Consider the following 23705-nt stretch of genomic DNA (forward strand, 5'->3'; position numbering starts at 1 on the left):
CATCATGTATCATGCATTTTGGGGTTATTATTCTGTGGTGGAAAGGAAGGGGAAAACCAAATTGCGGCAGTTCTCTGGCTATGGAAGATAAGGAGAAGTTATAAAAGGCATTTCCTTTACCTTTGTTCCCTTTTCCCCATGGACCCATAAATGGTTAATGGGCCTACCCTTGTAGAAGAAACTCTGCCTCCTGTGAAGTTTGGTTCCTGGAGGCAGATCTTTTTTTAAATACAGCAAGTGTTGGATAATTGGAAGGGTGGAGTCACTGTAAACCCCGACACACCTTTGTCAGGACTTGTTAGGGAGCAAAGAACTGAAAGGAACAAGGGGGAGAGCAGGAGAAGTGAACATTTTTGAAAGATCACTCAGCCCTAACACACCTGGGCTGGGTCTGGATAAAAAAAAGTGGGGCCTGCAAACATCTTGGAGAAAACACCAGGAGGAGAAAGAGAGAGGGGAGTTTATTCTAAGTTGTTTCCAGTTCCTTCCAAATCTCAAAGGAGGTGAGTATCAGGAGATATTTGCCCTTTCTCCCTTCTGGGACTTTACTATTTAGAACTCAAGTGTTTGTTGGGAGAAAATAAGAGCAAGTTGTTAAGGTTCAAGTGTTGTGCTTGAAGTGATTAACTGATCACAAATGGTTACTTTGGTTTCTGCATTCTGCTCAGGGCAGGTCTTTTAAAGGAAAGAGAAGAAAGATTCATCAGTGGGAAGGAGAAGTCAAAGGCCAGTTTAGATAACTTGGGCCCTAGTGGCCAGTTTGGTTTTTTCTTTTTTGGTTATTTTCAGTGTTACAAAATGGCTTGTGTTAAGTTGTTTTATTTAGATTATGACAGAGTTGATAATTCCTTCAATCTCAGTCTCTCACTCTCTCACTACCTCTGTTTCTTTCTCTTCCTTCGGCAGCAGACAACAGCTCACAGGGGAAGTTAAAGAGTAGGTAAGTGGGAGCTTCTAGCAGCAGCCCCTCAGTTCTGAGAGCTTAGGTGCTGGCAGGGGCCTCTGCAGGCGGCAGGTTCCAATTAAACTCAAGAGTATGGATGGACATTGTTGTTTATCACACTTTCAAAATACTACTGCCTCTAATCTAAAGTAAAGTGTAATATCTAAAATGATATGATTAATCCAGGAATTTCCTGGTGTCAAACTTAGAACAAGAAAAAAGAGAGAGAGAGAAAATAGTATCTGTGCACACACTTTTACTGGTTAATTTGCCCCCTCCCTGCAAATAATTTTGGTGTGAGAATTTACCAACTTCAGTATCTCACTGGACCGCACTAACTTCTCAATGACAAATTGCCGCTTTGCTTTTTGAAGTGTAGCAAAGCCTCTGGCACATCCCTTTGTTTGAGTAGCAAATAGTTGAATTTGTTAATGTCCATAAAATACAGTGCAATTTTTAAAAGATAGCCCTTTGAAAAGCAGAACGGTTTCTCCTCACCCCTGTATGCTCTCTCTTAGAGCTAAGTCACAGATCTAAGTCAGAACTAGACTAGAGGGGACATCCAGCTCCTGATGGATGCCCCTCAGAGAATCAGAGGGTCCAGCTGTACTCTGAGCCCCTTCAAACACCGACACAAATCTGATCAGAGTCTATTTGAGGGGTAGTTAAAGAGTCTTGCCTCAAGCTTGGATCGAAACTCAGATTCATGAAACTGATCCCACCTAAGAACTAATCCCATTCTTAGATTATGCCCTGCTAGGAGTCTATGTCTACATGGTTTGGGGCTCTTCTGCTATTGTGAACGGTAGCAGGACTTAACGAAGCACGCTGTAAACAAGTGGCACAATCACAAAACTGGTGCCCAAACTCCTCCAGTCTCAAGTTATGAAAATCAAGGATGCCAAATGTAGTGAGGGAGCACGCCCATTGATTGCTAAGATTTTGCAAAACAAAAACCTCTGAGACCATCAACCCTAGGGCATTGGTTTTCCTGCTCGACGTTGTGCTGCTTGCTTCATCTGTGCTAATGGATCACAGCTAGTGGATGGTTTTCTCATGCTTGAACCATTTTGTTGCTTTGCTTTAAAATTTGAAGTGTACAGAGATTGGAGTAATAGAAGCTGTAAAAGTTACTTGCAATTTCTTAACAAACTATAGAAAGATTAGGTCCTAAAATAAGAACATTCAGCTTCTCCATTCCCTTCCTTATTAAAGACCAAATGCCTCATGGGTCAATAGAATAAGATCAGTGTGATAGTTTACTACTCCTAATAGTGCTTTGTCCTTGTGTGTGCTGATGTTTCTCCACGTCATCCTCAGAATAGTTTACGGTGAATGTGACATTTAAATGAAGTGAAAAGAAAATTCAAAAGAGTAGAAAAAAGATTTTGAATTGTGTTTTCCTGCATAAGAAAATTTCATGGGATCTTTTTATTTGTTTTTTACATCTTTGAAAAATCATTAACAATGACATAATCACGAAGCAGCTCCTTAGAACTTTGGATGGAAATTAGCATAGTTTTAGAATTGAGAACCTAGTGATCTGCCCTTCCTTGATTCTAGTGAAATGGCCTAAACATCAAAGAAGTTAAAATTAAGGAGTTAAAAATTATGTGACTTGACAGCGCTTCCATTAAGTAGTGTTTTGGGAGGAGAGCACAGTGGGTGAGCAGCCTGGGAGAGGCAGGCTCCACACGTGCCCAGGCCTGTCAGTCTCCTTTCCCTAATGTTGCACTTCTTAAAACTTTCCGCACTGAAAATGTTTTAAAAGGAAGTCCTGTGGGAATGCTGTAGGTCCCATGGGACCATCCCAGTCAAGGTTTGTGCCTCAACCTATCACTTTCCGTCTGATAACTCACCTAAAAAAAAGTTTCATCTTAAGTTTTTGGTCTAAAGGGATCTGCCTCCTGGCACATCCCTGCCACTTGAGACTATGAGTCTGGGAGACAGTCCTCAGAATTTCATCCTGTAAATTCCAGGCCTAAGAAACCATTCTGTATGGCCATGAGACACAACCATTTGAGAGGTTTCAGGCCAAGAGAGTGGAAAGGGTCCATCCACCTGCACCCACCTTGGGCACATTCTCTCCCAGAGTACCTTCTAGTAAGGATCCCCCTAGGCCCTGGAGGAGGATATCTGATTTCTTAGCAGGTGATCTCTTTGTACCCTTCGGGAGGTGAGGAACCCTGTACATTTTGCAGCACATCTCAAGGCTCCATCTTAGAGACTTCATAAAAAGATGGGTGTGCCTAGGAAAGTGGGTTATTTTTCTGGGTACAGAAAGAACAACAAAACACTCCCTGGGGTTGCTGCCTGGACACCGAGACCCTGATCAATTGGAGCTACCATCAGTCTGCTTGATAGCTACAAGTAAAATAAACCCAGCCAAATCTAAATGTATAGCTGCTGACAGCAGCTTTCTTTAACAGATCAAAATAAGCAACAGGAAGTAAAAGCTTCCCTTGATTGTTGTAAATAGTTCCTTTCAGGATAACATTTCATATCAATTTAGGTGCCACCCTCGGTGGCTCTGTACTGGCAGCCAGGTGTATTTGAATGTTTAATCTCTGAAATGTCTCCTGGCCTGCAGGTAATGACCAATTAAAAAAGAAAGAAAGAAAAGAAAAAGATGGAGAGGGCTTCAGAGGTACCAAAGGCAATTATTGCTTAAACAAAAGATTTCAAAGACAATGTCTGGTTACATGTAGGTTTGGCTGACAATAGTCATACAAACTATAGCCAGAATGCAGACACAGGCCGGGTTCGGCCTTCTAATGGCGCTGGTCTCCCTTGTGAAATTGTTTAGGGAGCCCCTCCCTTTTGGCTCTAGGAAACATACCTGCAAACACTTTCTGTGGCTTCTCAGATCCAGCCAGCAATTTTTCCATGATGTCTCATTCCTTGCCTAGAGCTCCATTTAAGAAACTCCAATGAGCAAGAAGTTGGCACATTCACCCAGGCCCTGAAGCTACCTGTGCTGATCTTGGTTCATTCCACAGGGGAGCTGAGGAGTTGGTCTCCTTCCTGTGGTCTTGCCTTTCAGCAGGGAAGTCACCCAGTCCTGCATTATGATGTTCATGGGCCCTAGATGCTTATTCCTTTGTGGACCCCTTCCTCCATTAAAACAAAAACAAAAACAAAAGCAAAAAGGCACAAAACCTTTAAAGTTATATTTTATAACTGCATTGAAAGAATATAAACCAGGTTGGATAGTGTTCATTTCTCCTTCTGATTTTTAAAAAGAAATGAAAACACTTTTGTACGTCCCTAAAAGTATGATAGGATTGGGCACTCTGTCTTCTATGCCTAGTGGATAAGTTGACCCTAAAGTCACCAGGCAGGTAAAAAAGGCCGAAAGGAGAAATCTTCAAGCAAGGGGCACCTTGGGCAGAAGTGGCTTTGCCCAGAATTCTAGAATCCAATTTGAATTGCATCCAAAAGAGGAAGGGAAGGTTAGGAGGAGGAGAAAGAACCACAGGAAAAGACAGATTTCAAGTCCTCCCAGAACATGGGACTGAGAAGTGCAGCAACAAGAACCCAGGAGGGTGGGGAACCCTGTCGTGCTCCCCTGTGTGTTTAAACCTGAACCCCCACCCCAGCTTCTTGCTGTCAGTTGGCCTCAGTCCATATATGTTTCAGGACACAGTGGACAAGATCTCAATGATTTTCCCTTCCAGAAGCAGTGAGTGAAGGAGCAACATAGATAACACACAGATATGTCTTTTCCTGTGTATTTCTGTATATTTTACACATTTTCTTCATATATTTTTCCTACTCATGTCTGCAAATAAGCATCATGGGGCTACCTTGTTATGATGGGAAAGTTTCATACTGTGAAAAGTATTAAGTTCCATACAAGTACCACTCATACAATGATTTTTCTCCCTAATTTAAATCCATCAAACATCCGTTCTCCCATCTAAACTCTAAATAATGAAGTAGGAATGTCTTATAGTCATAGAGTTCCAATAGAACACTGAATGTTATGGGAGACATCAAAATGAGTTTGTTAAAAGCACCAAGTGCCTTGACAGATATCCTTCAGCTGTTTGGCCAAAAATGGAGGTTTAATAGTCAAAGCTCAGGACACCACATCTTCCATGTAATCGCTTTAATGCTCATCAGGGGGCACCTGGTCAATGAGATCCTGAAAAATAAGCTCTCCACACAAAAGAATAGAATCCAAAGTGGAACTATTAAATTATTCCTTCTTAGAACTGAATCAAGAAGGGGCGCCTGGGTGGCTTAGTCGGTTAAGCGTCCGACTTTCGCTTAGGTCATGATCTCGCGGTGTGTGGGTTCGAGCCCCGCGTCGGGCTCTGTGCTGACTGCCAGCTCAGAGCCTGGAGCCTGTTTCAGTCTGTGACTCCCTCTCTCTCTGACCCTCCCCTGCTCACGCTGTCTCGCTCTCTCTCTCTCTCCTAGAAATAAATAAAACATTTAAAAAAAAAAAAAAAAAGAACTGAATCAAGAAGTGGGAATGACTTGTAAAAAAATATGTACAATAAAGAATTATACCTTAAATTCTAGGGATCAAGTGTTTTTGATTCTCAACTTGCATAGTAGGGACCTGTGCTTCCTAAGAGTGATGGTCAGAGTCATGGCTGATCATGGTTTCTGGCTTTCTGCAGGTGGCTATGGTATGGATGTTACCAAGAAAAATAAGCGAGACGGCACTGAAGTCACTGAGAGAAGTAAGAGCACAAGATATTATAATTATGAAAGTAATAAAAAAATTGGAAAGAGTAAATAATTCATTTCCTAATTCCATCACAACTTCTGTATCATTTCTAAATTGTTTATTTTTAGTTTTTCTTGGGTTTTTTTTTCTTTTTCTTTCAATGTATCATTTAAAATGTTTCCTTAAGTAGACTCTATTCCTTCCCATAAGATGGCTTTTGTTGATTTTTATTTTAACATACTTGTAATCAAACTGTGTTCTGCTTTTCTTAAAAAATGAAAATTACCATTTTGATATAGTTTTCATAATTAGCATTTTCCATAGCTGCATAATATTCTGTTGAATGAATTTGCCATAAGTTATTTAACCATTTCTTTATTTAGAATACAGGGCAACTGAAATCCAAAAGAATAATGTCCTAGTTAGTGCAGGGACAGAGTTAGACTAACACCCATGTCACAGTTGCAATCTACACTAAAATTGAAAACAGACACATTTCTTTTGTGAAACTGCCCAAATGATAAATTCAGAGACATTGAAACTGTCCCCTAAACAGTTCTAACTCTTTAATTTATCCTGTGACTTTCATACATTTCTAATAAAAATATTCTGGCTTCCCAGACTTGGAACTTCAGGTTAAGAAATAATTTATTTTTATGTGTCCAAGAATCCCAAAGGTCCACACAATGAGAGGTTTCGTGAAAGCCCAAGGACTATTATTCAAATCAAGCTGCCATTTTAGTCTAAAAACCCATTTCCTATTATGCATGGAATGCGGTTCCTGCTAGGACAAGAAATCAATTAGGAAAATACAGTGTGAAGAAGGGAGCGGGTGGGGGCAGCAAGACTGGTGTGGGATGGAGCAGTAGCCAGCAGGACAGCTTAAATTAGCACAAAGGATCCTCTACCTTTTCCCCTTTTGCCACCTCTACCGACATGCACACACACATGCACACCACACACACACAAATATACCTGGACATGTGCACACATGTACACACACACAAACACACCCCAGAAGTGTGCTGTTAAAGACTGATGACCTCAGCTAGATGGGTGCTCCTTCATATCCCACACAGAGGGAGGTGGCGGTGATGGTCATGTCAGAGAACAACATTGGCCCTGCTTTGGTTCTAAGAATCCACCCATCTCCCCATGTTGCTGCAGGGGAGAAAGATTCAGAAAGGCAACAGATCTTCTAACTGGTGTTTAAGACATACTGGAAGGTGGGCCACCTGGGTAGCTGAGTCGATTGAGCATCTGACTCCTGGTTTCTGCTGGGGTCATGGTCTCCTGAGTTCAAGCCCTGCATCTGGCTCTGCGCTGACACCAAGGAGCCTGCTTGGGATTTTCTGTCTCCCTCTCTCTCTCTGCACCTCTCCCTGCTCACTTTCTATCTTTTCTCTCAAAAAACAAACAAAAAACATACTGGAAGCTTTTGTTACCTCCATAGACTCACCATCAGTGGAGTCTAGAGAAACTCAATTTGGAGAGGCAAAGGGACTGGTTCCTCAAGTCTATCTTTAATGTTCATCTATCCCCAATTTCACCCAGCACCAAGTGTGACTTACTGACCTCTACCTTCCTACACACACCTCCTTACTCTCAGGGATGGCCCTGAAGATTTTGGAATGAATTATGTCCTTGAGGCACCCCCAGCTTATAGAGAAGTACAAAATAATTATCCACTTCACAGTGAAAACAGCCAGGATAATGCATTGGCCCCAGCCAGATGGGGTGACCATACAGAAAGGGAAGTGCAGACACAGTGTGTGACTTGACATACTTCAGAGTGACTTGAGGCCTTGGTCCTCCTTCAAAGGTGAATCCAGGCCTGGACTGGGTCTAATTGTTAAATGAAAGACATAGACGCCAAGGTAAGTCATCCTTCAAACCAGAGGGTAACTACTTTTGGTTCCAAAAGGATATAAACTTATTTTCCAGGTACATTATTATTGTACCATTGTTATTGTACGTATTTTTACCTACAGTGGGTCAGATCACATACCTTAAAGCCCAAGTATACAAAAATCTATGTTGAACCTAATTTAAGATGCTGAGCCTATGAGAGATGGTAGACCTTGCCAAAATACAGGGAATTCAGTGTGTTATACAAGATCTTTTCTTTTTATTGTCTTTTTCTAGTTATCACGGAAACAGTAACTACAAGACTTACATCCTTACCGCCAAGTAAGTGACTATCGAGATCTTTCTTCTCAGTAAGGCATGCCTGAAGGACTCCACATGTAACCTTTTCCGTAGGCACTCACTTTTCAGATGAGCAAATCCAAAAGATCTGAAATCTCTTTTTTAACAGCTGTATTGGCATTAATTTACGTACCATCATACTACCAGTTTGAAGTATATAATTCAATGGTTGTTAGTATTGTTAACATTAGAAATAAAACTTCCAGTTATTTTACCAGCAACGTATGTTTATTTGGGAATAACTGAGAATCACGACCTGGAGCAAACTAAGGCAGAACCATAAGCAAGTCCAACAAACAAAAGAAAGAAACATTATTTTATGGAGAAGAAGGAAGAAGCTGGGAGGTGTTGTTTTAAATGAAAAGTCCATTGGAGAAAAGCAAAAGTTCAGGGTGATGGGTGGCTTCTTATTGGCTGAGTTGCAGGCATAGTCGATTTCCCTAAGGAGATGCAACCTACATCTTTCCCTGTTGGGCCTATAATTGATGTTTCTTTCCCTCTGAGGATTCTTCAGCTGAGTCTGTAATTGACAGTGCTTCCTGAAATTGGCATTAAGTGGCATGGCTTCCCTTTCCAGCCTCCCTTTAGCATCAATTCACTTTAGTGATGTTTCCTTTTATTAATTTTCTCAGTATATTTACAGAATTGTGCAGTCATTGCAACAATCTAATTTTAGAAGATTCCATCACCCCAAAAGGAAACTTCATGGCCATAAGCAGTCACTCCCCATTCTCCATCCCTTCTCCCCAGCCCCTGAGAACCACACGTCTACTCTCTGTATAGATTTGCCTGATTTGGACACTCGTGCCAGAAACCTCATCCAACCTGAGCATAGGGTGGGAGGAGGGAACCAACCAGCAGTCAGGCTTTTGAGTCTACTTTTTTTCCTGAGGAGGGCTTCAGGTTTAGTGGACTCTGTAATGGAGATGCAGCCCTAAAGCTACCCTGCTCCCCAGGAAGCCTGGCTCACAGAGGGTGGGGATGAGAGGTCAGAGCACCATGGGCTGTCACATGGAACACCAGCAACCCAGAGCTGTCAGTCACTCTTCCAACGAGTCTAGTGGCTGGCATGTATGTGGCACTGACCTAGCAGTTTCAAAAAAGCAAGCCCAACCCATGTCCTGGCCTCACAGAACTTCTCATCACTTGACTGCCTTTTCTAATACTTAAATTTTCCTAATGAGCAACTTGTTATGCTCCACCCAGAAGACTTTGCTTTTAAATTGGGTGGAATATTTGTTCTTGACATTTCTATCAAAAACAAATGAGAGTATGGCAGCTTACACCTGCAAAGGGACCGCAAACCAAGAGGGTCATGGGTGATAAGCCAAGGGTGGTCTCTGCAGCAGAGGAGGAGGGGATCCCCTAGCCTGACCCCACCCATAAATTGTCACCTGCTTCTTGTTTCTGCAGAAGGGGGAACCAGCAATGGCTATGCTAAAACGGGCTCTCTTAGTGGAGGGAGCCGTCTGGAGAAACACAGCCTGACACATGGCAGCAGTGGCTACATAAACTCAAGTAAGTGCCTGGCAGAGGGCGGGGGTAAGGGTGGGGATTGTGGTAGAACAGATGGACAGGGAGAGAGGGATGGTCACAACTGCTTGTTGTGATCCATTCCAAATGCCCCAAATTGCTATATAACTGACACATGTCACAGCCAATGAGACACTTTCAAATCAGCCACATTCGAAGCCTACTTACAATGGGATCAATTTTCATTAAGTCCACATTATAAATAACAGTAATCAAGAATGCTTCATAGGGAGGTGTCTCTTTTCCTACTGAATCACTCTCTTTAAGCCATTTCTTTTAGAGAGGGGTATGCATGCATGAGCGTTTACAATTTCAGTTAACAACAACAACAACAAAAGAAATTTAGGACTGGATTACTCTGTTACGGAATCTAGTGACATACAATCCCATGCTGAGTTTCCACTGGGCAAGCATCCAACACAGGCCCGTTGTTCCCAGTGAAACACTCTTTCACGGTAGCTTTCGAACTGCAACAAAACAAAGCAAGGCAAAACAAAACAAAAGAAAACAAAACAAAAAACAAGCACACATTAACCCCTGAAGCCATTTAAAAAGTCTTGGACTGACACTGAAAAAGAAGATCCAAAGACACACAAATAGCTGGGTTGACCAAGAAGAATGTTCACCGTTAGCTGTCAAGGAACACTTCCATGTCCGATTATACTCTGGTCCATCCAGTAGTGAGCTACAATTAAATGCCAGGTCTCAAGAAAAATCCTGCCAGAGCCTCTCTCGGCTGCCCTGTGTAACCACATCCACAGAGGGGCCCCTACCTTCCTGTCACGGTCAGCTGGGGAAGGGCAGTGGCAATGATTGCATCTCCCATTTCTGAGTGGCCATTGGAATGCCAAGGTGGACCCTTCCAGCAATGTTCTCCAAAAGTCCTCTGGGCCTTCCATGGGGCCCTTTTTTATTCTGAGCAGCCTGAGTACTTAGTGTGACCACATGCCTGTCTACTGGGGCACTGGGAGAGTTTACACTTTGCCCTGCTTGCAGGTGGAAGCACACGGGGCAATGGCTCCACCTCCAGTTACAGGAGGGCTCACTCCCCTGCCTCCACGCTGCCCAACTCACCAGGTTCCACATTCGAGAGGAAGACTCACATCACCCGCCATGGAACATACGAAGGTATCAGTCCCGTAGATTTTACAAAAGTGCTGCTCTCTTCCCCAGATAACTTCCCTCATCCTTTGAGGATGGAATTATTGGCCACCCCTAATTACTTGTTTCTGTCACCACCTTTCTCTTCACTCTCCTTTCATTTCTTTCACAGACTCATGCTAGAGATTTCATTGACTTACCCACCCCTTATTCATTCCTCCATTTAGTATTTTATCACATATCTACCATGTGTTTAACACCATGTGGAATGTTTTAGTGGATGCTCTAGGGACCGCGGGCAGGCTGCCCCAAGATGGACCATTTTGGCGTGAACAGTATTTGGAGTTAAAAACAATAAAAACTCAGCAGATTCAGGAAAAGCTCTTTACCTCCTGGTCAAGTGCTTGCTTGTACCAAGAAGAGAGCTATTAATAGAAACTCCACTATATAAGAAACTTACCTATGTAATAAGGCAACCTTTATTTTCCAACCATCTCCTCTCACCTTCCTGCTAAAGGTCTTTCTCCCCTTTGTATCCTCAAGCCCCTACCCCTCTCCTCAGCTCATATGAGCATCATGTCTGTCTCTGGAATTTCCATGTCTGTGTGGCTTCAGAAGCTAAATTTGATTTTTCTCCTGTTAACCTGTCTCATGTCAATTTGCTTCTTGGTCCAGCTAGAAGGATCTTGAAGGGTAGAAGACATTCTTCTCCCCACTGACACTGAAATGAGTTAGATGTGGACCTTGTCTTCAAGTTGCCTGTAGTCTACTGGATAAGCTAAGATGATAAATAAAAACTGTGATGTAGAATAGAAGTGGATTGTGGTTTCCAGCTGAGTCTTCAGGGAAAACTCTCTGTGGAGGTAGCATCTGAGCTGGGCCTTCATGATGTGTGACATGTGACACGTGACGGACAGGTGGGTCGCTCCAGCCTGCAGGGGCCACACACAGGTAGCAGTCAGGGCTCACTAGCAAGCAGCATCGTGCTGACGTGAAAGGAGCTGGAGGGGCTCAAATTCAGGGCTGGCCTTTGATGTTTGGGTTCTATTCTGTCACAGTGAGAAGCCCCCAGGATTTTTGAGTAGAAAGGTCAATCATCTTTGAGGTCCAGGACCAGAGCTTTGGAAGCCATGTGCAGAAAGAATGGGGAGCAAAGCAGTAGACATGGTGACAAGTTAGAAGGTGCTCCATAGTCAAGGAAGGGAAGACTTGGCTGGGACGAGGGCAGCAGCATTAGGAGAGGAAAAGAGGAGCAGGATGTGAGAGGTATTACAGAGATAGAATTGATGTTTGACAACTGATTAGGTACTAGGGGAGAGGGAGGAGAAAGAGTCAGCGCCACTGAGATGGAAGCACAGGTGCTTGGGTCTATGGTGATGCCTGCGATTGAAACAGGGCAGCCAGGTGGAGCCCCCGCCCCCAGCTGACGAGCTCAGGGATATGCCCTGAAGCGGAGCTGCTGCATAGCCCAGTGGGGCTCTTGAGCAGGGAGAGGGAGGGAGGCATGCAGGACTTGAGCTCAGGGAGAAGTTGGGCAGGATACCCAGTTTGGAGGCATTTATGACGAGATGTTAGTAGAAGATGGAGAACTCAGGAACTGGCCAAGGAAGGGAGCACAAAGGCAGAAAGGGGCAAAGAAAGATAACGCTGGGGATGAAGGTGAATGAAAAGCCAACGGTCATAGGAGGAGGAAGAGTCCTAGGGGCCGAGGAGAGCAGGACCAGGCAGAGACACGGAAGTAGTGCAGGGTAGTGCTCAGAGGCGAGAGGGAGAGGTTTGGGTCCTGCCCCTAAGGTCACTGCAGTGCCTGGTCACCTGCAGAAGCAGGTTTGGTGGGAAAAAGACAAGCCAGACGGCAAGCGGTTCTGATAGTGAATGGAGATGGGTAAGTCGTGGTGGAGAAGCAGGACTGAGGGTTTGGGTTCCCCAGTAAGTGAGTTAAGACCCAGAGCTGCCAGAGGTATGGCGGGGGTGGGAGCCAAAATCCAGGGGAGGCATGGGGTCACCACAGCGCTTTGTGATTTTGGGCTTTTCTGGGGGCTGGCACTCTCACTGTAATAGGGTCCACAGTTGGGACTGTCCTCACAAGGTCAATGACACTCCCCGTGCTGACAGCACATTTATATGGCCAGGGACAGGTCCCCTACACCGACACCAGTATAGAGCACACTCAAATACATAAAAACAAAAAAAATGAAGACGTCCTGCTTTCCTTTGTTCTAACCCTTCACCATGTGAAGTAGATCAGTGGTCACAGTGAAATGCCTCAGCTGCGTCCTGACGGCATATCCGGTTTCCACAGCAAGCCTGCTGCAGAGCACCTGGGCCCAGAGTTTCAGTAGGGGTTGCCCAGCGCACCTTCTCTCCTGGGCAGCTCTAAACGGACTGGCCATGTGTGTGCTGAGTGTGTTTTCTGGGCGGACATGGCCAAGTATGCTGAGTGTTTTCTGTGGACAGACCGGGCGAGTGTGTGGAATGTGTTCTCTGGGCAGACCAGCCTGTGTGCTGAGGGTTTTCTTGCTCTGCAGGGAGCTCCAGTGGCAACTCTTCTCCGGAGTACCCTCGGAAGGAATTTGGTATGTCTTTTCCTTACTTTCTGAGAAGCGGTCAAGTGAGGCATTGGGGATTTTGCCTGGGAGTCAAACGGATTCTTCTAAAGGAGTTTGACCCCTTGCTCCCTTATCCCAAAGCGTCTTAAGGTGACTGTCCTCCACATTAACTTGCTGGCATTTGCCATTGCTCCTGACACTATTGAAGTGGCAAGTTATTCACACAAGGCTCAGGCTTGTACAGAGAAGCCTCTAAAACCAAGCAACAATTACAGGGGTTTTCCTTCCAGAGGACACACAGAGACCTCCCAGCAAAGAGGAGCAAGGGTTTGTATGCACAAATGCCATACATCCCAGCACCTCTACCATGGCTGGCTGCAAAACTCAAGACTGTGTCTTCATTTGGCCTTAAGTTTTTGGTCCATGTTCTTGAATTCTCACTGTGCATATGAATTGATATGATCATTGTACAGTGGTTAAAATTTTAGTTATTTGCTTATAGCAGGAAGTCCAAGGCAGTCTCTAACAAAAGTTAAAGGAAAGATCTGGCTGTCTTTTGATATATTTGATCAGAGTAGACAGCCAGCCTCAATGACCTTGCTTCCAAATGATTACCTTAGTTAATGCTCTAAGTGTGAGCTAATCTAACATTCATTTAGCTAACACCCTAAATGCACTGGAGCCTTGCAGAATTTTCTCTGCCCTTTGGCTACGTGGTCATCGTTTATTAAGCATCTGCCGTCAGCCCCAGGTGGTTGGGTTCACTGTGGGGCCAGTGATTGAAATAGAGGAGCCAGATAGAGGCCTCTACCCAGACTGACGTGTTCAATCATTTCGTCCTGAAACAGAGTGGCCAGCTCAGCTTCCGGGTGGGGGCACCAAGTAGGAAGTGGGATGCACAGGACTTGAGCTCAGGGAAGAAGGGTAGGATACTTAGCTTAGAGTCCTTTACAAAGTCGCATTAGTAGACAGAGAAAGGCTCCCATCTGGATATTAATGCACAATGAAAACCGTTTCTTCCCCACCCCCTACTCAAATAGACCTACTTCCCGGTGAAAATTATTTAGCATGCCACCTCTTCTTTATGCCTAATATTTCTTGTCTTTGTTTCTCAGCATCTTCTTCAACCAGAGGAAGGAGCCAAACACGAGGTGAGCTCAGTTGCTAGTTTCATTTCAGTTCGTTCACCAAGTTTTTTTCTGAGCATCTAACATGTGCATCCAGCCTTGAGCCAGAAACTATGATAAGTGGAGAAGAATAAATAAGGTGTGGTTTCTACATTCAAGGAGCTTACAGCATCCTGGATGTCTTTTGCTGGCTCCCTCAGGATGGGAAGTGTAGAGTCTGGCAGTTACGTAACATGCACATGGAAGCAAGGTTAAAATCACATGGTAGCCAGCTAGGGAGCAGTTTGTCCTGCTGTGGATTAGCTGAAGATGCTGGCGCCACACCTGGTTTCACTTGTCTCCTGGCTAGTTAGAGCTGTGGTAATTACCTTTATGCATCAAGAAATGAGCAAAAGCCTTTCTTTTTCAAATTATTCCAGGGCACAGAGGGCTCTGTGGCAGTTTTGCACTCTCCATGTCTGCCCACGGATAAGGCTCTAGGAGGGAAGTGTGGTCCAGGGGAAAGCTGCCCCGGACAAAGCTGGTGAGGGAAGGGAGGAGCGGTGTGTCAGGGCCGTGCTGAAGGCAGACCTCCTCACAGGCTGCGGTAGCTCTCATCAATCAATCTAGGCGCCCCAAGCATCAGTAACTCAAAAGTTAGGAGCTTACCAACTACTAACTTTAGGCCAATAGTTGGAAGGTGTGAGTGGCCTACCTGAAGCTAACTAATAACATGAAACCACCCATTACCTGCACAGAGGAAGCCAAAGTGGTTAAGTAAACATATGGGTTTTAGAAGTCTCTCTCATGAATCGGAGACCCAGGAGGCACGAGAGCAGCTTGGTTCGGGCAGCTGGGAGACAGGCACTGGGAAGGGGGTTGGTCAGTGCGGATGGTGATGGAGCCTCCAGGCTCACCCTGTGATTTCATCAGGGTCTCGAGGTGCTGGGAGGTGTACAGTGGGCATGCTGGGATGTGGGGAGAGGACCTCTCCTTTACATAGCACTTGTCCTGGGCACACTTAGGCCTCTTGTTCCCAGGACACAGCCCAACATTTTTCTGCTGTGCAGAGCTCAGTGTTGGACCCTGTGATCCAAAATCCTTCATTCACACCTTCCCCACCTCTTCCCTCAACAGAGAGTGAAATCCGAGTTCGACTACAAAGTGCGTCCCCATCTACCCGATGTAAGTGGTTACTGTCTGTCTGAAAATAAAGGATCCAGGAATCCAAGGTCAACAGTGTGTGTGTGTGTGTGTGTGTGTGTGTGTGTGTGGAGAGGGGTCAATCACAAAATCTCCTGAAGGGCCTTCTGAGAGAGGGACCCTTGGCGAGGTTCTGGGGGTCAGGAGCTAAGTCATGTTCCTTGCTGCTAATACGGAGATGGTAAACCAACCAACCATGACATCTCATGGAGCTGAAGGAGCAGGGAGTCCAAGAAGCCTTCCTGAGTCCATGTCACTTGAAGGGAGGCTGAATGGTGGCTCATTTAGGCTCCATGGGAAGAGCTAGCATGAGACATTTGAGGAACATAAGCTCACACACTGGAGGAATGTTCAGTGTGGAAAAGGAGCAGGAGGGGACCTGATAGAATACTTAAGATTGGAGAAGAGTCCAAAGCAAGTCCAGTGTGAGAGTTTGAAGTTTACTTCAAATGTCAGGGATTCCCTAGTCTCTATCTGTTGACTATATTTAACTCTTGTTGTTCTTGTTAGAGGTTATTTGACATTTTGAAATGAGCCCAGCCAATAGGGTAAGAGCCAAGTACAAAGAGTAGGAGGAGAAAGAGTCAGGTCAGTTGGCCCAGGAGTGAGAGACTGGGGCTGGCCCAAAGAGCTCAGGGCCTTGCACCATGGGGTCTGAGGCTCTGTCACCAGAGTCCTTCCAGGCTTGGTGGGGCTGAGCCGAAGCTTGGAGCTTTCAGGGAAGGGGTGCCTGGGCAGTCCTCCAGGACATGTTGTCTGCAGACCTGTCTGTGACTTATGTGCTACCCTCCTATGATGCCTCCCTCCTCTCCTACTTGCCACGTTGGGAGGCATAGGGAGCTAGCACCTCTAGGTGACCTAGTTACAAATAATAGTGGCCAAATGGACCCTGAACTCACACAGAAGCAGCATAATGTTTAAGAGATATGAGCCACAAATTCCTTTTGACAGTCCAGAGCATACAAGGATGAGGACCTGACATTCGACATGTCCTGGAAAGGGATCAGACCATTGTTGAACATTTGTTTCAAGGGGTCTAATTCTTTCACTCCCTGGGTGTAAATCCCCTGGCCCCCTAATCTAGGATGATGGCCTTCCAGCCACAGAATTATCCCTGTGCTGTTTGATGAGGTCTAATTAGGAAATACATACTGAGGACATTCCTATGGAGGCACTATATTTATGAGGCCATTAATTTTACAAAGTGCCAGGTTGATAAATGCTATAAATTGACAAAATACAAAAATCATAAGGCTGACCAAAAATGTCCCAGCATGTGAAGCATTCCCCCCTCATCCCGCCTCATTCAGAATGCCATATATGTTCTTGCCACTGCAGCTGGACTCAGGAAAGAATCCTGGGCCTAATGGAAAATTGGGGGATTATTTTACAGGGACGGAATTGGATGATGTTAAGCGTTTGCTCAAGGGGAGCCGATCAGCAAGCGTGAGCCCCACACGAAATTCCTCCAATACACTCCCCATCCCCAAGAAGGGCACGGTGGAGACCAAAATGGTGACAGCAAGCTCACAGTCAGGTAAGCCCCATGGTTCCAGCTTCCATAGAGGGAAGGGAATGAGGTGGCCCCGGAATTCAGCTAGGCCCTTGCAGGCCTCCCAGGTTGTGGCAGAGACTTGGCAGAGTCTCTTCACTGAGCATCTGCTCTTCGTGCTGTGTGAGCATGTGGGCTGGGCCCTGTCTGGTCCACCTTCCCACGAGCGTGTAGTAGGGCTCTCAATCCTAGAGATTCTCTTAATCCTAAAGGGCATTCTTTTTTTGTTTTTTAATATTTTTTATTTATTTCTAGGAGAGAGAGAGAGACAGTGTGAGCAGGGGAGGGTCAGAGAGAGAGGGAGACACAGACTCTGAAATAGGCTCCAGGCTCTGAGCTGGCAGTCAGCACAGAGCCCGACATGGGGCTCGAACCCACGAACTGCGAGATCATGACCTAAGCGAAAGTCGGACGCTTAACCAACCAAGCCACCCAGGCGCCCCCCTAGAAGACATTCTTGACATCTCTTGGGAATGTGTTGGCCAGTTTCCCCAAATGAAAACTACTGGACACCACTGTATTTTCATTCAGGGAATGTTTATTATGTGCCTCTATGCTAAGTAGGAGGCACTGAGGAGAAGCAAGGAACAGGAGAGATGGACACTCATGGAGGTGAGGGTCTCTGGGGGAAGTCAAATAGATAACTAAGAGGTCGTAGTCAAGTAGGATGAACATGGTTGAGCACTCCTAGATCACATGTCTTCCAAGTGCAAGGCGGCTTCTGTGGGAGGCAGAAAGATGAATAAGCAGATCCTTGGAGGGAGAGGAGGAGAGTGCCCGTTCTGCTTTGATGTGAAGCTTTCTGTCCTTTACTCCTGGAAAGAAAAAAAAAAAAAAAAAAAAAAAAACCCAACCCTTGAGATTGTGATATTTCTCTTATTTTTTAAAATAAAACCAAACCTCAGGGCAGGTTTTATGACCTACATGGCTAGTTTCCCCCTTTATAGCAAAGATGCTGAATTGGCTTCAGATTTGAAGATTTATCAAAGCCCCCTCTTCGGGGCAGAGTGCCCCTTGGGTCTTGTGGGCACAGAGGAAGGTTTAAGGAGCGTTTAACCAGAGAAGACTGCCTTCTGTGTAGTATGGTTTCAGACCACGGGCTTTGCTATCTGCACCTGACTCGTGCCTGGAATTCTGCATGGAATTTGAGGCTCCCTGGCATTGGTGGTAGAATCAGCAACAGATGATGTCCCCAGTGGTGGGGACAGCACACTGGGAGGTGGGGAGGAGATCTTGGAAAAATGGGCAGATCCCAGAGCAAAGCTGACCTACTTCAAATTTCACCAAGAGCCAACAAGAATTTTTTTCTTCTCTTCAAATTCTTTTTTAAAATCGAGTTAGTTAACATACAGTGTAATACTGGTTTCAAGAGTAGATTTCAGTGATCCATCACTTACATACAAGTGCTCATCATACATACCCAGTACTCATCACAAGTGCCCTCCTTACTTGCCATGCCTACCTAGCCCATCCTCCACCTATCTCCCTCCATCAACCCTCAGTTTGAGCTCTATCACTAAGAATTTCTTATGGTTTGTTTCCCTCTCCCCCACCCCATATGTTCATCAATTTTGTTCCTTAAATTCCAAATACAAGCAAAATCTTATGGTATTGGTCTTCCTCTGACTGACTTACTTCACTTAGCAAAAATGTTGTTGCAAATGGCAAGATTTAATTCTTTCTTATGGCTGAGTAATATTCTTTTGTATATATTCACCCCTTCTTTATCCACTCATCAGCTGATGGACACTTGGGCTGCTTCCATAATTTGGCTGTCGTAGATAATGGTGCCATAAACATCAAGGTGCAGGTATCCCTTTGAATTAGTATTTTTGTATTCTTTGGGTAAATACCTAGTAATGAAATTGCTGGATTGTAGGGTAGTTCTATTTTCAACCTTGTGAGGAACCTCCATATTGTTTTCCAGAGTGACTGCACCAGTTTGCATTCCTACCAATAGTGCAAGAGGGTTCCCCTTTCTCCACATTCTCGCCAACATCTGTTGTTTCCCATGTTGTTAATTTTAGCCATCTGACAGGTGTGCAGTGGTATCATTATAGTTTTGATTCATATTTCCCTGATGATGAGTGATGTTGAGCATCTTCATGTGTCTGTTAGCCACAGCAAGAATTTCAATACGAGAGATCAAGTTTTCACCAGCTCCAAAGTTTTGGATAGAAGTGGACTGACCAATTTCCCTGGACTAAGGAAGGTCCTGAGACATAGGACCTTCAGGGCTAAACCCAAGAATGTGCCAGCAAACCGATCTGACTGGGTGCTGATTTGTCTCTCTCTGGGGTGTGGGTGTGCCTGTTTGTTTCCAGTGTCTGGCACCTATGATACAACCATATTGGATGCCAACCTTCCCTCCCACATGTGGTCTTCCACCTTGCCGGCGGGGTCTTCCATGGGGACCTATCACAACAATGTGACCACCCAGAGCTCATCCCTCCTCAACACCAATGCCTATTCTGCAGGATCGGGTATGTGGTATATATAGTGCACTTCCCCTCCCACCCCTGAATCCTTCACACCTTTACCTGGAACTGAATGACCGCTCTGGTGTTTACCTTCCCCGAGGCTTTCTCTGGGGGCCTTCTGTGGCCTAGCATCCCAAGATTTTCCCATTGAAACCCCAGCTCAATTCAGTCTCTAAGGTGTTTGTTTTGGTGGGTCCCTTATAAAAAGGACTATATAGCACAGTGTATCAGAAAAGAAAATGTAATGGGAAAGAACACGAAAATGTGTATAAGGAACCTAGTTTCACTCCACATGGATTAACTGTGACTTTGAGAAAGTTGATTAACTTCTCTGAGCTTCAAATGCCTTTTCTGCAAAATGGTGACCTAGAGTCCACTTGAGGCCTATGACCCTATGACCATTCCTTGGCTGTGAATCAAGGCACACCATGGACAATTTGGTTCTCAGATGCAAGGCAAGAGCTCAAGATATTCCTAAAACCAGAAATTTAACAAAATAGAAAAATTCAATCCTGGCACTTCTTTTGGTGCCTCTGTGGTTTCCCCTGCTCTGGGCTGGATGTCCCTCTCACCAACCTTCCTCCTTCTCCTCTTCCTCCTCCCCTGCAGTCTTCGGAGTCCCAAACAACATGGCATCCTGCTCTCCCACACTGCACCCCGGGATCAGCACCTGCTCCTCAGGTCAGTGCTCACCAGCTTGCATAGCCTTTTTCAGAATGTTTGCTTAAAAAAGTTAGTGATGCTCCCTATTGCTGAGGAAAACAGAATGGTTTCCACAGAAGATGTCCTTTCTGCGCACGAGCATGATGACTTTCCTCATTGCACATGGGATGTGCAATGCCCAAGGGGTAGCAAGGCCCAAGGGGTGCCTGCCATCAGTCCTAGGTGGAGCTCAGCCCCCAAGGGCAAGGCCTAAGGGGGAGGGGCCAGAGGTGTCACCTAGCTGCTGCTTCTGTGTTGGTCTCTTTGTTTTCTGTGTGCTGTGGAGAAATGGAAGTAAAGGGGCTGAGTCAACACTCTGGACATTTTCAGGTGGAAACTACTGTTATCTTACAAGGATTTTCCTTTATTTTTGTAATGTTTATTTTATCTTGAGAGAGAGGGAGAGAGAGCAGGGGAGGGGCAGAGAAAGAAGAGAGAAAGAATCACAAGCAGGCTCCCCACTGTCAGTGCAGAGCCCAGCATGGCACCCCATCCCATGACCCTGGGGTCATAACCTGAGCCAAAATCAAGAGTTGGACACTCAACTGACTGAGCCACCCAGGTGCTCCAGAAGGATCTTACTTTAGATCTTTTTATAAACACTGTAGTTCATTGGGGGCTCAAAGTCACTGTTTGGCTTCCATTACAAACATATGACCATTTTTAAATGTTTTATTTATTTTTGAAAGGGAGAGCATGAGCAGGGGTGGGGCAGGGAGAGAGAGAGAATCTCAAGCAGGCTCCACCCTGTCAGCACAGAACCGAAGGCTGGACTTGATCATGACCTGAGCTAAAATCAAGAGTTGGATGCTTAACCGACCAAGCCACCCAGGCTCCCCACCCCTGGGATATTTTTAAATACAGTGACATCTGTCAGACCCTGTGTAGATTACTGTTATTGTGCCCTAACTACCCAATATATGGAATTGCTGGTAGCTTTTGGCCAGTAGTAGGGGGTGGGGCATGAAGAGCTCACCGTGTCAATGGTAATGTGAGAACTGAGAAATCTGGGGAATCTCCGTCCTGTGCAAAGATCTTCCTCATGGAAGTAATTTGGGGGCTCCAAGGGCTGCCTCAAGCTAAAGAGCCCCCTCTCGACCTGCGCTCACCTGCCCTCCCTTCCTTTCACAGTGTTTGGAGTGCAGAACAACCTGGCCCCCAGCTCGTCCACCCTGCCCCATGGCACGGCCACCACCTCCACAGGTCTGTAGCTAAGGTTTGGTGCTTAGAGTCTGGGAAGTAATGCCTCATTGCAGCTGTAACTCACAGTATCCCTTTCCAGCAACTGAATTAGAGGGACCAAAATTTCCCTAAGAATCTATCAACCTTTCTTAACAAAGCAACAGCACCCCACCTCCCAACCCAGAGATGCCAGTTTCAATCATTTGCTGGCTTGGACATGAGGGAATCCACAAGGGAGCCCATGCTCTGGAGTGTCATCTGTATACCCCTGTGTCTCAGTGCTATTCCCAATAGTCCCCTGTCACTGTACCTTGATCATCTAGCTGATCTTATGGTGTACTCCTTTGCAAATTGGGAGGGGAAGGGGGGAGGAGTGAACCTTAGCCTTTGCCCTCAATTTGTTTACAGTTTACTTGGAGGAGAAAGTCTAATGCACATGAAACAAGAGGGTGTCCTATAAGACAACATGAATCCTGCTGTCCAGAGCAGGTGTTAGGACTTTCAAAGGGAAGGAGTCCTAGGAGTATTTCATGGAGGAGGTGGAATTTTGGAACAGTCCTAAAAGAATGAGGATTAGACCAAAGAAAGCATCATCTAAACTCATTACTGCCCCTATGGCTGGAGACAGTTGCCTTCGTTGTTGTTATTCATTGTATTTATTCGTCACTAAGCTCTTCCTCTCACCTGGAGAGGTCACCCATCTGCTAGGACTGGTCAGGCTGATTCTAGGCTTTGTGGAGCCACCCTCCCACACTGGCCCTGCTAACTCGGTGGTTCCTTTCTTGTAGCATATGGTGTGAAGAAAAACCTGCCCCAGAGCCCAGCCGTTGTGAGCGCTGGCGTGTCCACCTCTGCCACGCAAGGTGAGTGCCACCACTTGCTGCCGACAGCAGCCTTGTGTCGGGTGACAAGTGTCCTGCAGTGACACATGGTGTGTGGGAGGGGGAGATATAACCCATTGGTGGTCTGAGGTCTGCAAATAGACTCACCCTAAAGGCCTCTTGGCTCCCATGACAGAGCAGAGATAAGTGTGCCTCTGACCTTACCATGGCCTTCCCGTTCAAGAGGTGGGGCAAGGAGCTCCACCCTCCACACCTGTCTAGGGCCAGGTGTTTATACCATAGTCTCCACCGTTGTCTGGCAGGCCCTGGCCTGCTCCTGTTTTGTGTTACCCATCACAAGAACCAGGGAGCACTTCAGAAGCTGCCACTCCACCACACACACTTTCTTTTTTTATTTTAAGTAGGCTTCATGCCCAGCGTGGGGTTTGAACTCATGACCCTGAGGTCAGTAGTCACATGCTCTATTGACTGAGCCAGCCAGGTGCCCCCCACCACACATACTTTCAGTACGATCTTTATCAACTTGGGCCTTCCTCACTCAGTAGGTTATTTCGTCCATTGCTGTGATTCTGTTGTTCTCTTCCATTCAGTAATTCATTGATTCAGAAAAGATTTACTGAGCACCTGCTTTGTATGAGACAGATGCTGTTCTAAGTGCTCAGAGTATGGACACGAACAGAGCAGACTAAACTCTGGCCCTCACCAGGCTGACCATTCCAGCAGGAGAGGAGGCAGATAGACAAGTAGACAAATGACGATGATGACAGAAAATCATACCTGCTGGAAGAAATAGATGAGGTGGCAGAGTGGGGGGCAAGGGGTGCATGTTTGACTGGTCAGGAAAAGCACCCCCAGGATGGTAACACTTGAGACTGAGGGATAGAAATGAACCCATCACATCAGTTAAAGAAGGGCTTGCCTGACAAGGACACTTTGGTCCTGAAAGATCCTGTGACATCCAAGTGAGGAGACAGCACCATAGGCCAGCTGCTCACTGCTTCCCGCATTGACACATTCCCCATGGCCTGGCCCAGCCAGGCAGGGGAGGGTGCCTTTGGTCCTCAGGATGCTTCTTAGTAACCACTGTCAGTGAGGACAGGTCACCCTCAGACGTAGCCACTGATCTCTCGCTTTCCCTCCCCTCACCTTCCTTCTTCTCATTCTGGTCATTTCTTCCCTCCTCCTTGCCTGCTTCTTTCCTCCCCAGCCTCCACCACAAATGTCCAGAATGATGAACTCTTGCACAAGGACTGTAAATTCCTGATCCTGGAGAAAGACAACACACCGGCCAAGAAGGAGATGGAGCTGCTGATCATGACCAAGGACAGTGGGAAGGTCTTTACCGCCTCCCCGGCCACCATCGCCGCAAGTACGAGGGAGCCCATGCTATGCAGGTTTCAGGAGAGAGGCAGACGGTACAGGAGACCTAATGTCCTAGCAAGGTGGTTAGAGACATTTTAATAAGAAACCAGAGTCGCTCCATTCAAATGAAAATTACGTGCCCAAATAGAGTGTTCCAAGGTCTGCCTTGAATGTAGATAAACATTCAGGAAAATTTTGGCAAAACACGCCCAGAGAGGTCTTTGGGAAATGGGAAGGGTCCTAACCACAAACACAGATCCG

At 45.8% G+C, this 23705-nt stretch overlaps 1 protein-coding gene across 1 annotated transcript in view; it reads left to right on the forward strand.

The window, feature by feature from the left end:
* Positions 1–455: 455 nt before the first annotated feature.
* COL17A1 (collagen type XVII alpha 1 chain) overlaps positions 456–23705 on the forward strand; it is a 50230-nt gene continuing 26980 nt past the window's right edge. Inside the window, exons 1-14 of the mRNA XM_039244018.1 lie at positions 456–503; positions 5575–5637; positions 7770–7814; positions 9246–9350; positions 10362–10493; positions 12995–13042; positions 14131–14166; positions 15259–15306; positions 16718–16861; positions 19201–19359; positions 19966–20037; positions 21190–21261; positions 22029–22103; positions 23290–23451. Of these exons, the coding sequence (XP_039099949.1) occupies positions 5586–5637; positions 7770–7814; positions 9246–9350; positions 10362–10493; positions 12995–13042; positions 14131–14166; positions 15259–15306; positions 16718–16861; positions 19201–19359; positions 19966–20037; positions 21190–21261; positions 22029–22103; positions 23290–23451 (1150 nt within the window). The 5' untranslated portion in view covers positions 456–503; positions 5575–5585. The remainder of the gene's footprint in view (positions 504–5574; positions 5638–7769; positions 7815–9245; positions 9351–10361; positions 10494–12994; positions 13043–14130; positions 14167–15258; positions 15307–16717; positions 16862–19200; positions 19360–19965; positions 20038–21189; positions 21262–22028; positions 22104–23289; positions 23452–23705) is intronic.

This window comes from Hyaena hyaena, unplaced genomic scaffold (genome assembly GCF_003009895.1).
Source record: "Hyaena hyaena isolate Hyena2069 unplaced genomic scaffold, ASM300989v1 scaffold_233, whole genome shotgun sequence".
NCBI lineage: Eukaryota > Metazoa > Chordata > Mammalia > Carnivora > Hyaenidae > Hyaena > Hyaena hyaena.